Source organism: Peromyscus maniculatus, chromosome 5, assembly GCF_049852395.1.
Source record: "Peromyscus maniculatus bairdii isolate BWxNUB_F1_BW_parent chromosome 5, HU_Pman_BW_mat_3.1, whole genome shotgun sequence".
Classification (NCBI taxonomy): Eukaryota; Metazoa; Chordata; class Mammalia; order Rodentia; family Cricetidae; genus Peromyscus; species Peromyscus maniculatus.
In genome coordinates, this window is record NC_134856.1 from 76957054 (window position 1) to 76975830 (window position 18777).

General features: G+C 39.3%; 1 protein-coding gene across 3 annotated transcripts in view; it reads right to left on the reverse strand.

The window, feature by feature from the left end:
• Positions 1–520: 520 nt before the first annotated feature.
• Slc39a12 (solute carrier family 39 member 12) overlaps positions 521–18777 on the reverse strand; it is a 94474-nt gene continuing 76217 nt past the window's right edge. For 2 of the 3 annotated variants that reach the window (XM_076572695.1, XM_016008215.3), the window contains exons 13-16: positions 8262–9060; positions 6049–6196; positions 1469–1600; positions 521–923 (exon numbers count right to left, since the gene is read on the reverse strand). In XM_076572695.1, the coding sequence (XP_076428810.1) occupies positions 8932–9060 (129 nt within the window). In that variant the 3' untranslated portion in view covers positions 521–923; positions 1469–1600; positions 6049–6196; positions 8262–8931. Of the gene's footprint in view, positions 924–1468; positions 1601–6048; positions 6197–8261; positions 9061–18777 lie in introns of those variants that run through there. The other variant, XM_042278079.2, reaches the window with a different exon arrangement.

Consider the following 18777-nt stretch of genomic DNA (forward strand, 5'->3'; position numbering starts at 1 on the left):
AAGCAGTGAGAAAAGAAGGAACCAGCCACCCAGCTACACAGCCAGCCATGGAGGAAGAGTGAAAGTAAGATATACAGAAGTAAGAAAAGGAAAAAGTCCAGAGGCAAAAGATAGATGGGATAATTTAAGAAAAGTTAGCTAGCAAGAAGCCAAGCTAAGGCCAGACATTCATAAGAAAGAATAAGACTCTGTGTGTGATTTATTTGGAGAGCTGGTTGGCAGGCCTCTCAAAGAGCCAAAAGATTAAAAAAAACAAACAAAAAAACAAACAGGTACACTTCAAAACTCATTCTCTTGCTGCTTTCAATCTATGAAGGTTGGGACTGATAAATGAAGTATAGTACTGGTAAATAGACTACAGATTCTTCTTGACTTAATCGGGTTACTTAAGTTGAAAATATTATATGTTGAAAGTACATATAACACATCTCACATACCAAACATCAGACACCAAACAGTTCTCCCTTAAACAAGTGGTAATCAGCATGTAGGCAGGCAAAACCATATGGAACAAAACCGATTTTATGATACAGTGTTGAGAAACTTTATTGGATTTCCACATTAATAACATGCTGGCAACTGGAGGGTATCAGTTGTTCCATGTGTTCTCTGTGTAAAAATTGATACACGGTAGAGCAAAGAAGGCATGATGGAGGTCCTCATATGAGATGAACCTACTGTATTTGGTGAGACCTACAGAGTTCAGAGAACTTCCAGGGGAGGATGTGCCTAAATCATGTCTGACAAAAAGACTCCTTGGCAAATACACAGAGGTGAGAAGTCACAGGTGTGCAAAGGAAACACACAGGCATGCAATTTTGTGGGAGCACAAAACACAAGGAAGACGATGGGACATGCACCAGGAGCATCTGTAAGGTAACTCACATGCGGTCTTGATTTCATGTAAATCAACAAGGGTATGTCTGGAAGGCAATAGAGAGAAACAAGATGTTTTGATTAGGAGAATTATGTGACCTGATTTGTTTTCTACATAGTTTATCTTAATTTTGCATTCACTGTCAAGACAACAAAGATGTATGGCAGCTGGCATATTTGTTACATTATTCATATGTTTACATGAAAAAGTTAATTCTGGAGCAAAGACAAGCAAGAGTTAACTCTGGAGTTTCTGTTGAGTACAAACACAGTAGTGTGAATATTTCAGAAGAGCATACTCACATACAGTTGGCAAATCCCAAACAGCTCCAAAAATACATGGGAAAATGCTTCCCTTTCCTGAACTGTATGTAGAACAAAGTTTGCATCTTTGTAGGGCAAAAACATTTTCATTCTCCAATCTGCCCCTCTTACAGCAATATCTGTTCTCAGATGTTTGGTGTCTTAGAAGTTTCCAAGCTCCCTTCTCTTTAATAGCCTCCCCATCTGGGGGACCTTCCCATACTAAAGTAACTTGTACACTTCTAGGAAGCAGGTACAAACTGTCTCCTTCACTTCCCTTCACTCTTACCTGGTGTCGGGCAGAAGACATTTGGGATAACAGAATCATATTGGCAATGCCTTGTCCTTATTGTCTTGTCCTTGTAAAGTTTCTGAACTGTTCTGACTCAAGCCGCTCATTTCGAAAGTATTTTGTGTGGGACTTAAGTAACCAATGAGATAACAAAGATAAAGCACTTAGTGAGCACCATACAAATATTCAATAAATAATCTTTACTAGTCATTATTATTTAAATCCAACTTCTACATATGCCTTTATACACACTTCTTTGCAAAAACATCAAAATCATAACCAGAAAGACTTTACTTTATGTGGTCTCTGTGGTGATATATTGTGTACCTCAATAAAGCTTGCCAGAGGATCAGAGGACAGAGCCAGCCACTAGATTAGACATCGAGGTCAGGCAGTGGTGGCACACACCCTTAATCCTATCACTCTGGAGGCAGAGATCCATCTGGATTTCTGTGAGTTCAAGGCCATACTGGAAACAGAGCCAGGCAGTAATGGCACACACCTTTAATCCCAGGAAGTGATGTCTGGGCAGAGAAAAGTATATAAGGCCTGAGGAAACGGGAACTCACTCTCTTTAGACTGGGGATTTCGTAGAGGTAGAAGCTGGCTTGCCTTGCTTCTCTGATCTTTCAGCTTTCACACCAATATCTGGCTCCAGGTTTTTTATTATGAGACCTTTGAAGATTGATGTTACAGGTCTCTTCAAAGGATTTTTACCAACATTAAGTTGTACCATATTTATTGAGAGTCACTTGAACCCAGAGTTCATTAATTTAACCATTTTTATATTTGGGACCAGCTTATCAGGTATCCCTTCTCTCTCTCTTGAATACTGGATGACAAGGGCACTTCCACATCCACCCAACATTTACATGGGTGCCGGAGCTCCGGACTCAGGCCGTCATATTGACACAGTAAGCACTTTTTCAATTAACCTATTTCCCTAACCCTGATAACTCATCCATTCATTCTGCTCAACTGTACTCAATCAGATGACGAGCTCGGGGTCTATTCATTCATTTACCTACTGAAAACATCTCACTGCCCTTAAGTTTTGGTAAAACCTAGTAACATTGATTTAACCTCGTATATTTTTTTATTTAGATGTAAGCTTGGTGAATCATTTTAGTAGATGTCAAAAGTCAATTAAAAGTACAAAAATACAAGATTTCACTGTGTTTTCATTCATTTCATCTCTACATTTTTCATTGTTGATGGAGATCCAAGTTCTGGCCTCTAAAGCAGTTTCTTCCTGAAAATCTGTTTGAAGATTTCTTACAGGAAGAGTACATGGAAAATGAATCCTCTCAATGCCTGTTTTGGAAATTTTTATTTCTCTTTTACTTTTGAGGACAGTTTTGTTGGATGAAGTAGTATATGTTGAGGGTTCTTATCCTTTCAAGTATAATACGTGGCATGGTGGTGCATGTCTTTGCAAGTACATGTCTGTAAGTTCAAGGTCAGCCTGGTCTACACAGTGAATTCTAGGCCAACCAGGGCTATAAGGAAACCTTGTCTCATTACATTAAAATAATAAAATATTTTACTTAATTCTTTCTCAGCACTGGGGGTTGAACCTGGGGTCTCATGCATTTAAGTACTCCACCACTGAGTTAAGGCCTGGCCCATCCATTATTTCACATGGATGCGGAAGAGAATCTGATGATAATTCCTATCCTTTTTTTTTTGTTCTTATGTAGATTTTTTTTTTAAGTTTGCCTCTGGCTTTTTTCCTTGTATTTTCTGTCTAGGTTTCCTGCAGCTTGAAAAGAGCACATCCATGTGTAGATTTTTATATTGTTATTCATCCCATTCGATGCTCTCTGATCTTCCTGAGCACATGGCTTGGAGTGTTATTATTTCTAAACCATCATTGTTTCAAACACCTCTGCATTCCTTCCCTTTCTCCCCTCCCCTGCATCATCTGATTTTACCTGTATGTCACATCCTCCCTAATTGATCCACAGCTCTGGAACATTCTGTCCTGTGTTTTCCAGTTTTCTCTGTATTCAGGTCTGGATGTTTTCAGGAACACTCCTTCAAGTTGACTGGCTCCTTGGCTGGACATGTTTGTTGATTTAAAGAATCACCCAAGGTATTTTTCACATTTCTGGTTCCTCTCTTAAGGATTTATAACCATATCACCCCCTCCTCTCGTTTTTTGAGAAAGAGTTACACACTGAATGCTGACTGTTCTACTACTATGTAAACCAGGCTGGACTTGAACTCGTGTGATGTTTCTATTGCTCCTTCCTTAGTGCTAGTCATAGTCTAGGAGTGTACCTCTAACCTCCATGTCTACTTATTTATTCTTCATAGTGTCTTTTCTGCCTACATTATTCTTCTCTGCTTTTTTCTTTTTTTTTCATTTTCTTTTTTCTTTTTTTTTAATTTTTATTTATTTATTTTTTTTTATTCCTCTGTGTAGCCCTGGCTGTCCTGGAATCCTCTCTGTAGACCAGGCTGGCCTCAAACTCAGAGATCCACCTGTCTCTGCCTCCCGTGTGCTGGGATTAAAGGCGTGCGCCACCACCTTTAATGGCATCTCCTCTCTGCTTTAAAGATGGCCCATTTCTGCACCATAAGCTTTATCCTATTAACCACACCTGTTTACGTCCCCAGTCTGATAACTCCAATATCTCTTTCCCTCTTGAGTCTGGTGATGATGCTTGCGCTGTCTTTCTACCTACACTCTCTTGTCTTGCTGACTGTCTTGTCATTTTTTGAGGAGAGCCAACATGTCCTACTGTATAAAAGGACGTGACATGAATAGACCTTTAGCAGGGTTTTGTGATGATCCGGCCACGAGTTATGCTTTGTGTACTCCCTGCCATCTCTGCAGTCAGAGCATCTCCTAAGTTATTCTTGTTTCCCATATTCTGGCTTTCCCTAGAGAGTCTTCGGCACTGTGAGATTTTCAGTTGCATTCCCTTCTGATTCTATGGGGACTGCACTGTACTGTACTGTGTGGGGGAGAAGGTTTAATCCCATGCTTAAATCTCAGCTTTTAGCCTGGAGTCCTGGACCTTGACCTTTATAACTACATCCCTGCTTTGTTTTATTTTGCATTCTTATATGTATATTGCGCACGTGCGCACACACACCACACAGTCATATTTCAGCATGATTAGGAATGTGGAGAGGTTTAACATAACAAAGACAGAGAAGCATCAGGAATTTACAGATTTGCAATGTGGGCTGACAGCATGTGGGGAAGGTCTTGTGAAGCAGATAATCCATCTTGGGGACAAGAACACTGGATGGATATATTGAATAGATCATTTAAAGACATTCTGGTGTGGGGGTTAAGGCCCCTCCTGGCTTAGGGTCTCCACTTGGCCTCTCAAAACTTCTCCTACATTCCATTTGCATTTTAAAAGGTAAATGACAACCTAAGGTTTATTACCCCACACTAAAGGACGTTGGCTTGGGGTATGTTCAGCCCCTGAAGCCCAGGGTGCCTCTCCTAGGAGTGCAGACTGTTTGTACACTCAGCTTGAGGAAACTGCCTTATCTAAACAGAGCAGGCCTCCAGCAAGCCAATGCCCTGCTTTCCTGCTTCTTTTGGGGGCTGGCTTCATCCCATCAGCAGGTGCGTTGGAACAGGGAGGTTCAGTTTAACTATTTTTTTTGTTTGTTTGTTTAGTTTTGTTTTCCTTCAGTCAAAATCAAGTCGTGACAACAGCCATGACCTCAGACATGTTCTTCTCAGCCAGGTTCCATTATTCACCCTCAGAAGTATAACTGCAGGGAAGCATAATAGATTCTCACTTATTGTGAGAGAGAAAGAATATGTTAAGGGGATGCCTGCTGAGCGTAAGTACTATGACACAGGATGGAGCCTGCCTGGGAGGCTGGGCAGAGTAGGGTAAGCCAAAGGAGGCCCCATCCATTCTCTAGAAGCGAGTCAAAGCGAAACACACACAAACACACACACACACACACACACACACACACACACACACACACACATTCAGGATGGTATTGGCTCCCTAGGGGAAGTTGGCTTGGAGGCTTTAAAGAGAATTATAGATGGATACAGATTTTTAATATTTTTTCCTCAATGTTGAGGATTGGACTTGGGGGCTTCTTCATGCTAAGCAAACAAGCTCTCTACTGTGGAGCCTCTAGCCCAGGGGCACAGGTATACAGAAAGGTTCAATCTCCATTCTACACCAACAAAACAGTACTTTCTTGGTGAAGGGTACAGAGCTGAGAAAGAGTAGAAGCTATCAGGAAAACAAAGTATCAAGGAGGAGGGGTGTTTTTAATCATTATTAATATTTTTGCAGGCTCTGTGCAAAGTGTTTCACAAGCAGTATTCTATACTAACATCACCACAACCTTATTTCATGGGGGGAAAAAAAAAGAAATTGTTGTTTCAAGCAGTATGGCCGAGATTTGAACCTAGATCTCACTTTGACACCGTTCTTAATGACTCAATTGATGAGCCCAAAATAACCTTAGTAATTAGCATCCTGTGACCATGACCTTTATCTTCAGTCCAAAAAAGAAACAATGTCGTAACTGTGCTATGTCTTGAGAAATGAGTCTCAAAAAGAGATACAAAGTCTCACCTGCAAACCGGGAAGGTGGCAGGACGGTTGGGAGTGGCCACAGTTCACAGACGCATTTACCTAAGACTATGGTCTCCTCAGCCTTCAACAGCGAAGCCATCTTTCCCAGACTTTGCATGGGCCAATTCCTCTGTCTCTAAAAACAGACCTGTCAGTAGATGATAGATGCTCAAATACGAAAACTACATGGTCCGCTCTCATTTTTCCCCAGCAACATTTCTAGTCCAGTGATTTATGAAAAAGAACAAGAAAAGGAGGAAGGAGGAAGAGGAGGAGAAAGAGGAAGAAGAAGTAAACAAATCGCCAGCAGAAATACAGTAGAAACCTAAATTGAGTCCTAGGAAACAGACACACCCCAATATTATTGAAAAATCTGCGTTTAAGGCATATAAAGTATATTTAGCCTAAAGGGAACCACTGTCAGCCCACCCCAAATTTAGACTTGGTTCATTTTTAGAGGGTATAGAACTGTCATCTTATTTTTATTATTATCACTCAATTTTGAAGACTAGAAACATTTTAGTAAAAAAAAAACAGTATATGCGAATATTGGTACATAGTTGCCACATTACACATAAAGAGACCAGAGAACAAATTTTGGGAATTGTTTCTGTTCTTCCATTTGGCTTTGAGGCCCAACCCCACTTGTCTGTCACTCCAGGCTAGATGGCCCATGAATGTGAAGTCAGTTCTCCTGTCTCTGTCTCCCATCTTGCTGCATGAGGGCTGGGATTGCAGGTATAGGCCACCATATCTGACCTTTTATGTGTGGTTTGGGGTCTATCTCAGGTTATCAGGCTTATGTGGCAAGTGCTTTTTACACTGAGTCACCACCCTGGCCCGGCTTAGCAACTCTAAGATTACTTAGGGTATGCTGTCTGGAACACATTTTGATTATCAACAAATCAATGATAAGGTGAAGGGGAGAAAAGGGGAACCCAAAAAGGTGCCCTCAAAAGCTACTACATCCTACTATCCTTAGGATGACCTCTGAGTGGCCAGGTCTCTGCTCCCAATCAGAGAACACAAGTGATAAGCTTGCGAAGTACTCAGAATGTGTCCTGATAGCTGGCTCCACTCAAGCCCCTCTGCACACCGATTCCAACTCCACTGGTATCAAAATCACTCTCATTTGAAGGTTATAGAGTACACAGCTCACATCTCAAATTTTAATTTAGCCAAGGCTTCTCTAACCTTGGACCAGAACCACAGTCATCCATCAGAGCTCTTCCAATTAAGTTAGCCTAAATGATGGCTACATGTCCAAATCAGAACCTGGACATTAAAACACAAACACAGATAGTGTCTGGTACTTCTCATTTGCAGCTTCTCCCCTAGGATGGCCTGTACAAAGGAGTGTTTGTTCAGTTTAGCTTACTCTCCACAATCAGAAGGCTGAGGCTCTCTGTGCTTCCCTTGGAGGAAAAATATCAAAGAACAGAAGTGTTAACCAACTTAGTCAGAAGCACACAGCTCTTGGGTAATAGGCCTGTGCTCTGTTCTCAAAGCCAGGTCCATGTGATTTCTTTCGTCAGTGGCATTCAAAGTCTGGCCACAGCCAGCTGCTTTCAATGCCTGAAAGTTCTCAGTCAAGGACTCAGGACTCTCTCAGACCCCTGGAGTCAGAGGTTCTGATGAAGCCAGTCATCTGTGCTCTCTATAGCAAAGTCCTTAGCTGTTTCTGGTGTACACTGAGTTCTCATACACAATAACCCAGAGTCTCTAGGCAAGTACAAAGACAGATGGAGAAGTCCACTTCATTTTGAAATCAAAGTAGTTTTAAAAGATTATGTTTGGGTTGGGGCATGACAAAGAACTTTCACCAGTTGGTGAGTAAGAGGTAGGAGAGATACATAACTGAGTGCCGTGAGTCACAATTATAATAAAACAACCTTTTCCCTTGTCAAGACCCATCATTAAACTAAGAAAAACAGTAGGCACCATGTTCCAAAGGACAATGTTATTAAAGCTTGAGTTGTTTTCTATTTTAATAATATTCTAGGTTACCAGTAATGTTCCTTGTTCATGAATTCACCTACTGATATCCCATTTAAAGTGACCCCAGAGATATAACTCATCAGTAAGATTACATGCATACACACACACAAACACACACACACACACACACACACACACACACACACACACACACACAGCCTATTATATAACCTATGAGAGCCGAGTCATTGGATTCCTGCCTGACTCTTTGTTACCTTATTGATTCGGGAACATCCAACAATTCTTGCCTTGAACAGATGTGTGCTGACTTTTACAGGAGAACAGGTAGACATCCTACTATATCTTTTGAGCTTCCCAAATTGTTTATTCATATCTACCGCTGATAACAGGCCTTGATTCTTCCAGGTGAACACACTATAGCAGCTTGAAAGACAGGATTTGTATAGAAAGCAACAGAAGCTAATTGAAACCACCACATTAAAACTAGCCTTTATTATATTTCTATTCTCCTATTTGCTTATGGTCTATAAATCACAAATGTATTATTAACATAAAAAAAACCCCACAAGACTGCTACAGCTGATTTTTATCCCAAAGGGCACCTGTATGCTTCAAATACAACAAATAAACATTCTTCTTAGAGAAATAATATCTTTGCAGTTGACTAGAATTCAGAATTTACTAACATTAACCATTACTGTGGTCCACCACAGTGTCAGAAACAAAATTAAACATTTCAATGCAAGACAGACTCAACCTTTATATAATTCTAAAAAATTACAATAGATAATCAGCAAGTTAAGATAAAAGACAGATTCTTTGCCTAAAATAAAAATACCAAATTTAGTGATCAGCATAGAGTACATGGAAGAAATGAGATAGGACTGGATAAATTCATTTTGTAAGATATTGGAGAATCTTAACTTATATTCTAATATTCTGTTCATATACAGCTAAGAGCAAAAGAGAAAGCCAGCCTAGGATCAATCCAATGTTCTGCAGGAGAAACGTCATCCAGGGTCGTTGTGTTTGAACATGAGTCATTTCAGGCAGCTAAAAAAAGAACGAAAAACCAGAATAAGATCCAGAGATATTCAACTGCTGAGAAAAGCTTGGTGGGAAAGCATGAGTGACTGTTATTCAGAACTTAATAACCTTCAGAATTCCCCAAATAGTTACCAGGGTTGAGTACCTATTCCTGCCACAAGTTTGAAATGTAAGCTAAATGGAGCCACTTGCTGGTGGTTGGAAGGACTCTCACATTGTCAGAAGTCTTAAAATGACATAGCTGTTAATGCAAGCCAACTTTTCCCCTGTCTTCAGAATGTGTTTAAATGTGAAATAAATAAGACATGAAAGGTACAATTTCTGATTGCTCCATTAGGCTTATGAAACATCTAAATGTACTAGCTTTTGCAAAGCACTCGTGGTTATTGACTGTCAAAGAGAAGACCAAGGTCCCCATGACCTTTAGAACAAAGAAATCATTTCCTAGGATTGTATTTTATTCTTGAAGAGACAAGTGGAAATAACTTCATGTCTATCAAATGTCATTGCACCATTTGGGAAGAAAGCTGCATCCAGGCTTTTGTAGGAAGAGCCCAGTGGGGTTGGGGCTTGGATTAGTTCAAATTCCTCACCCTAACAGGGTCAGAGAGAATATCATGGCATGATTGTTTCCTTTGGAATACATAGAGACTCAGGTCAGAGTGGCCTGGAGATCTAACTTAATGTTGGCATCACTGAGAACTACTATTGGATGCTCAGCTGTCTCCTTGGCTTCCACTAGATGCCATGGTCACCTTGGTCCCTTGTGATGACACTCAGAAACAGATAACAATTTTTCTAGTACCATGGTAATTAATCTATATCCAAATTATATTAAAGTTCATGTGTATAGTGGGCATTATTTATTCTTAAGAGCTTAAAAATGAATTTGTGGCCGGGCGTGGTGGCGCACGCCTTTAATCCCAGCACTTGGGAGGCAGAGGCAGGCGGATCTCTGTGAGTTCGAGGCCAGCCTGGGCTACCAAGTGAGCTCCAGGAAAGGCGCAAAGCTACACAGAGAAACCCTGTCTCGAAAAAACCAAAAAAAAAAAAAAAAAAAATGAATTTGTGGTGATATTCTTAAAGAATCAGCAATACCAACTGAATTTGCCCAATATCTTTGAATGTCAATAATTTAAAGCAATTTTTGACAGTTAACTCCAAAGCTAGGCAACATAATTATATTTCAATTATATCACCTATGGTCATTTAATGGCTCATATTTTGAATAAACTTATTTCCAAATACTGAGCTAAGATTCTCTCTCTTACTTAGTTTCCAAATAAAATGGTTGTCATTTAGTGGATGTGGCTGAATTAGCAGCACACTCCAGGCATAGTGCCATGTGCCTGCAATCCCAGCTCTCAGGAGGTGGAGGAAGTAAAATCAGAAGTCATCTTCAACTATATAGGAAGTTTGAGGCCAGCATGGGATACGTGAGACTCTGTCCCAAAAACTAAGTAACAAAAATGTAAGCAATTTTTAATTTCTTACTGTTCTCGTTATCCTAAGCCTATAGACCTGCTGCTTACTTGGAGTGTCTAATAAATGGCAGAAAGGAATATGTGTCTGTAACAGCCACAGAACCTCTGCCAGTGAGAAGGTCATTGGTCTTGTATTCTATGCAGATGGCATCACGCTCAAGCAAACACCACAAATACTTCAAGCTCCAAGAACAACATTTACATAGAATATACTTTTAAAATGCTTATGCTACAAAATCTGATGCACATTCTATTTATGCATCCCTTCCTTGTGTTTCCTCTGCATCCCTTACTCCTCACAATCCGGTGAGAGATAAAGTGCTTAGCTCCTTTCAGTTATGTGGAATCCTGTCTCTGGGAACATAATAGCTTACCCACTACTTTGCAGATGCGATACTAGATCCAGGGAAGAGCCAAGTGAGGTCATTCAGGAGTAAAAAGGCCAACTCAATCTGAAATTCACCCTTGCCTGTTATGAAAATGCCTTCTTATGTCATTAGAAAAAAAGGTGGGAAATAACAGTGTTGAAAGGTGTTCCGCTAGATGGAAAACCATGACTTCATATACAGGAAATGATAAAGATATAGGACAGAACCCAGCATCTTTCTGGTTCTGCAGCATCTTTACCACAAAGACACCATAGCACTGGTTCCATGTTTCTAAGACATATAATGTGAATTAAAAATCTACAAAGCCAGACTGCTTTACGCTGCAGATGTGAACAAACAATGAAAGTCATATTTTTATAAGTTTTATGATATTTCAATCCCCAGATGGAAGTTTTAATTTTGATGTGGGGAATCTGTCTGAATGTCTCCTGTCCACCGCTAAAATGACTTGATAACAAACAGCAGCAAATTTGCTTTTGAAACAACACTGGGTTCTTTTAGCAAGTCCATGGGTAGACACAGGAGTCACAGTGTGTCTTGGACATGCATCAAAAACGCCAGAAAATCCTATGGAAAGTCTTTTTAAGATAAGAGAGACAAATATGAAATATTAAAGGTCAAGCCATGTCTGATTGCTTTTCAACTCTTAGAATCCACTCAGAGTCTTCCCCATTTCAGTCAGTAACTTTTCTAAGAAATAATGGGAATTAATTTTCAAGGGCATATATTTCTCCCCATTTTGAAAATTCTTAACAAGAATTGAAATGCACAACTCTTGCCACCCCAAGTCTTTCATTAAGAAAAGTCTCCTTGCAGTCTAGGGCAGTAGAACTGTAATATTGTACATTTTTAATCTCTCTGTAGTCTATAACATAAAATAAGAGGAACTGAAACTATGGATAAGGTATATTATCACTGAGGTATAGAGACAGGAATATAACTTCAGTAAAAGCATCTTGCTCAGAGACGCACTAAGGAAAATGTTCTTTATGGTTCTGCTAGAAAATTTGAAGCCTTCAAGTAGAAAAGCAACTTGCCTCTTTTTACTACTGTGTTTATTAAGTTGCTCGACTCAAATTAACATCTTATACCCAAGGAACTTTAATTTTCTGGGGAAAACTCATCTTTACCTAGAACAGTTCTTTTTTCTATTGTCAATTTGGCTAAATGTAGAATCATCATGAAAACATAACTCATGGCACATCTATGAAGGTCTTTCCACAAAATTCTAACAGAGAAGCCTGAATGTGAGTGTAGCACTATCAATCCATGGTGTGGGACCCAGAACTGAATGAAAAGGAGAAAGTGAGCTGAGCACCAGCATGCATTTCTCTCTGCCTGCCATGAACCCACTGCTGCCACTTTCCTAAACCCTTACAATTTCTAACTACATTCCCAAATACTTATTCTTATACTCAGAGATAAAAGTATCTCTCCCTCCTCATCATACAAACTTGTTTTTGCAACAAACAAAGGCAGGTTCCTCATGTCCCTGCCACTGTGTCTTCTCCATATGATCAAAATGCATTGTAGGAAATTCCAAAGAGCTGGAAAATCTATAATAAACTGATAAAGTTCTAGACTCCTCTAAAATTAAATCAAGCAAAAATAAGCCTTTCAAGTGAATATTTGACAAACATTAATATTGAAGAAGCATTAGTCTCCCAACAAAGACAATTTTAGAAATGGGTGCATTACTGTTAAGTTCTGCCACATTGTGATAGAAGAGCTAATACAGCATTCCCCAAAATATTCCATAACTGACCCGGAAACCTCCTTCCTGAGGACTAGCTCTCATAGTATCCAAAGATGCTATGCAAGCTTCCAAGGGAGAAAAGAAATCAACAGTCCTACACAGCTGTAAAGCCCGCCAACCACAGCAACATGGCAAGATGTGCCCAGTGGGGCAATGATAGCATTTACATCTTGGGGTTAACCCACAGCTGTCTAACTGTACTCATTCAATAGGAGGGAATTCATGTCTGGTATTACAAACTACCTATGTCTGGTGAAGTCATGAACCCACCGCTGCCACTTTCCTAAACCCTCACAATTTCTAACTGCATGCCCAAAAACTTATTCTTATACCCAGAGATAAGAGTATCTCTCCCTCCTCATCATACAAACTGGTTTTTGCAACCGACAAAGGCTATCACACAAATCTGCAACTGGTTAAGTGCAGAGAATAATAGACAGTTGTGAGTATCAACTCTAACTGATAAATATACAATATTTACACTTAAGGGTCAGGGAACATCGTGGTAGAGGGGGCACAAAGACTGTAAGAGGCAGAGGACCATGTTGTTATTGGGACATAATGTTATCTACAAATGACAGAAAAGCTTCAGAAATGAAATCTCAAGTATACAGTCACCCAAACAAGACCTTCACAATGACAACTCGATCGACATGCCAATATGGATGCGAGAAGTCTCACAAGACCCCATCCCTTAATGAAGAGCTACAGGCAACTAATGGCTGCTGAGGAAAGAGAATCAGTCTTCCCAAAGGATGACAGATGATCCAATTCCTTGTGGTCAGCCATAAACACATATACATTTGAGCAACAAATGTTAAGTGGACTCACAGCTTCATCAGAAGTCATCTTCAACTATATAGGAAGTTGCTTACTTGGAGTGACTAACAAATGGCAGAAAGGAATGTACCTGTCTATAACAGCCACAGAACCTCTGCCAGTGAGAAGGTCATTGGTCTTGTATTCTATGCAGATGGCATCACGTAAGTAAACAGCTTCTGCACTTAAGGATGTGTGAGTATGTGTGTTTATATGTATAGTTCCATATATGTCTACAGTGAAAGTTAAAGAAAAATTTATGAATTTGAGGAGAAGAGCTGGGAGGAGTTGGGTAATGGAGTGAGAGAATTAGAAATGATGTAAGTATATAATAACATATGAAATTCTAATATATATATATAATTTTAAGAAAAGTCCCACAGTTGAGAAGGAAGGAACACTACCAAACCAGTTCTATAAATTTCTAAAATAATTAATAAATGATGGATGAAAAAGAAACATATAGATCATTTTCCTGATGAATGTAAATTCAAATTTTTCAACAAAATACTTGCAAGTCAAATTTGACAACACATTGAAAAAATCATATACCACAATCAAGTTAGTTTCATCCCAAGGATGAAAGGATGTTTCAACATATGCAAATCAATAAATGTAACACAGCACATACACATATTTAGGTATAGCAATCACATGATTACCCCCAATGAATGAAAAAAAAGACCTGTGACAAAGATCAATGTCCTTTCATGATAAAGCCCTAAAAAATACTAGGAATACATGCTGGTTGGATATTTGGGTTTGTTTGTTTTTTTTAATTTTATCAATTTGACACAAGTTAGATTCTCTAAAATCATCTAGGAAGAGTGAGAAATTACCTCTACCAGATTGGCCCACAAGCAAGTCTTTCAGTTATTTTCTTGATTGATGATTGGTGTGGGAGCACCCAGCCTGCTATGGGTAGTGTTATCCCTAAGCAGGTCCTGGGTTGTACAAGGAAGCAAACTGAGCAAGCCAGTAAGCAGCATCCTTCCATGGTCTCTGCTTTTGTTTCTGCTTGAGTCCCTGCCCTGATTTCCCTTAAAGATAGACTACGAAACGGAAGTGTAATCCAAATAAACTCTTTCCTCCCTCAAGTTGGTTTTGGTCAATACTTTATCATAGCAATGAAAACTAGGATTGCATAAAAGAATAATATCTCAACATAATAATGCCTATATATGCTAAGTCCTTTCCAACATTATACTGGGAAAATTAATGTATTTAATTTAAAATCAAGAATGAGATAGTGGTATCCACTTTCTAGTCATCCAATATAGTCTTTGAAGTTGTAGCTCGAGCTAAGAAATACAAAATGATACAAAGAGGAAAAGATGATATGGTAATATACTGAAAGATACTATATTCTCTACCAGAAAACTCTTAGGTCTGATAAACACAGTAAAATAGCAAGATAGAAAATATACATATAAAAATTAGTAACTTTTCTAATAATAACAATTTTCTAATAATTCTAACCAATAATAAACTGATGAGAAAAAAATCAGGGAAAGATTCTCATATACAATAACTTAAATTTTAAACCTTAAATAAGTCTAAACAAGGAGATAAAGGACCTCTACAATGCAAACTTTAAAAACAATGAAGACAGCTGGGCAGCAGTGGCACATGCCTTTAATCCCAACACTTGTGAGGCAGAGCCAGGTGGATCTCTGTGAGTTCGAGGCCAGCCTGGGCTGCAGAGTGAGATCCAGGACAGGCACCAAAACTACACAGAGCAACCCTGTCTTGAAAAGCCAAAAATAAATAGATAGACAGACAGACAGACAGACAGATAAGAAACTGAAGGAGGTACCAAAACACTTCTCAAGCCTATGGACTGGGAGAACAAATACTGTCTATATTATGAAAACTGATCTACCAACTAAATCCAATCTCTTTAAAATTTCTAATGACTTTTTTTTTTCACAGAACTATGGGAAAAAACTAACATGTGTTTGAAAATACAAATGACCACTCAAATAGCTAGGTCAGTCTGAAGCAGAAAGAACAGTGTTGGACGTAACACAATATTTGATTATAATTGTACTGCAGACCTATAGTTACAGAACAGTGTGTAAGTTAGCAGCAAAATAAAAACTTTATGAAAAATGAAATAGAAAAGAGGCCCCAGAAATAAATTCATCTAATTTTCAACAAAGACACCAAAAGCACACGTTGGGGAAAATAATGGCCTCTTTAACAAGTGGTACTAGGAAAACTGCATCCACTGGAGAAGACTGAAACTAGGTTCTGACCTATCACTGTGTAAAGATAATCTATTTGAAAAGGGCCGAAGACCTGAATGTAATGGCTAAGAGAAAACACGTCAGAACACAAATCTCACTGAAGACTTGCTGAAAAGGCTCCAATAACCCCGGAAATAATGGTAAGAATTGACAAGTAAAGCTGTGTAAAATCAAACAGCTTCTGCACAGCAAGGAAGCTAACTGTGGAGAAACAGGCAACAGAATGGGAAGAGTCATTGCCAGCCACACACGTGATGGGGACTTAGTCACTAGATTTGACAAAGAACTTAGTGGGTGCGTGTACTTGTTACATAAACAGGAACACTTACGTTTGAATTTCCAGCACCTGCCAACACAAAACCAAGCGTAGCTGTACTCCACAACCTAACACTGTGTGAAGTACAGTGGTGCTTGCTGGCTGCCAGCATAGTTCTAGGTTCAGCAAGAGACTGTCTCAAGGGAATAATGTAGAGCAGGTATATGCACATGAATGCATAGACACACATATGCAAACATACACACATCACACACACAGGCGTACACACATATATATAGACATACACACACACTCAAACACACACAACGAAAACTCAAAATTAAACACAAAAGCTCCAAATCATTCAATCCATAAATAGTAACTGAACAGACAGTTCTGTGTGTGCATGTGTGTGTGCGCGTGTGCATGTGTGCGTGTGTGTGTGTGTGTGTGTGTGTGTGTGTGTGTGTGTAAATGGCTGTATGAAATGGTATGTGAAACAGATACTTGACATTCTTAGCTATCATAGAAGTAGAAACTGGAACTACCCTGCATTTATCTATTGATTTATTTTGGAGATAGAGTTCATTTCATGCTAACCAGGATGACTAACATCAAGAAAATCAGTAGAAGGTTGGGGATCAGACTCAGTGGATAAAGATCTTACCATGCAAGTGTGAGGATTGGAGTTCAGATCCCCAGACCTCCCATAAAACCTGGATGGGTGTAACTGCCACCTGTATCTCAGCACTCAAGAAGCAAAGATAGGGGATTCCCACAGCAAGGCAACCAGTTCACTATCCACAGTTGGTTCACTCTGGGTTCAAAGACAAACTGTACTCACGTAAAATAGAGTGTGATAGAGGAAGACACCAAACATCAACTTCATGTCTCCACACACGTATGCAACATGTGTGCACAATACACATATGCATCTATACACATATATACATACATGCCCTGCACATATGTACACATGCAAGAAAAGTTTCTTGGATGCATCTCAAATGATGACTATGAGTATTATGTTCTTCCTGTCCTCATGTGTTCTTCACTATAGGAAAACAAGCTCATAATGTCTACTTCAAAAAGCAACTCTTGCAGGCACCTGGGTCTGTTTTCCTTAGTTGGACCCAGACATTGAAGTTCCATAGACACAGCTCTATCAGCTAGCACAAATGGTTTCTTAGATGTGCATTTCTAAGTCTATGAAGACAAACTAGAAAGGCAGCATACTAGAAAACTATATAATGATCTGGAAAAGGCAATAGTACAGAGGCAGTAAAAAAAAAAAACGCAGTTTACATATGTTAGAAAAGAAAGAAAAGATAAGCAGAGAGAGCATGGATACATTTAGGGAGGTAAAAGTTCCCTGTATAACATGACAGTGGTGGATACATGTCATCATATATCTGTCAAAATCCATGGACACAGAAGACTCAGAGAGAAAACTAATATAAACATTAGACTCTGAGTCAAACTATTAACTCAAAATTGATCAAAGACCTAAATATATGAGATTCAAAATTACAAAATTCTTAAAAGCAAGTATGGAAGATTCATGAAAACTGATTTATCGTTGATTTTTTTTTAAGACATAAAACTCAAAGGCAAGAAGAGAAAAAAGTAGGTCAAGTGAACATAATAAAAATGTATCCTTGTACCCACAGGGAAGTACAGCTCTCACTCTCATAGAAGAAAATTCATTTTCAAGCAGGTAGAAACTATTGAAGAAATTCACAGTTGGTCAAAACACAGAGAACAGATCGTGGGGTGCTCAACCCCAATCAGTACATCTGCAGGGCATCTCCTACTCCTAAGGGCCAGGGAACATCCTAGAAGAGAGGCTCAGAGGCCGCAAGAGCCAGAGGAACAAGGCGATTGCTACAAGATCGTATCTTCTACATATGACAGGAAATCTGCACCCATTAAATCTGAACAATCTGTTCCCTAAAAATGCCCTACAGAATGGTACCAGTTGACATGGAACACAGATGAAGGAAATCTTAGAAGGCCCCACCCTTAGATGAAGAGCTGCAGGCTATTAGTGTCTACTAGGAGAAGAAGAACCAGTCTTCTCTAGGGGTGACCCCCTTTTGGGTTTTCCAATCCAGAGTGATCAAACCTAAACACATAAACATATGAGCAGCACTAAATGGACTTAGCAGGATACATATATGTGTTTGTGAAAATAATAACTAAAGAAAGGTCAATAATTTAGAGGTAGTTGTTGTATGTGGAAGAGTTGGAGGGAAAAAGTGTGGAAATGATATAAAAATAGTACTAGTACATTAAATTCTCAAAAAAATTAAATTGAAAATGTAGTCTTTATAAATTGAAAAAAAATAATCTTTGTGCGGACTTAAAAGGCAGCCAATGGCATGGGAAAATATTGGCAGAGCATGTGTCCAATAAAGACGGTATTCAGAATATATAAGGAGCTCCGAATTCAATAGCAGGAATAAGCAGAGAACTTGAGTAGAAGCTTGTCCAAGAAGATATACAGATGGCTAAAACCACAGGAAATGCTCCCTAGAGTCACTCCTCCTTAGGGAAAAGCAAGTGAAAACCACAGGGAGACAGATTCACATCAGCAGACCGTCTCTTCTGCGGTCAGCTAGGGCAGCTATGGTGTACTAACCACTTGGGCATCTTCAACAGTACTTCATGAAGCTCTGGAGCTTGGGAAATCCAAATCCAGGTCACCTATAGAGACTGTGGGATTTTAAGTCTAGTCTTGGTTTATGAAAGTCTGCCTTCTCTTGTATGT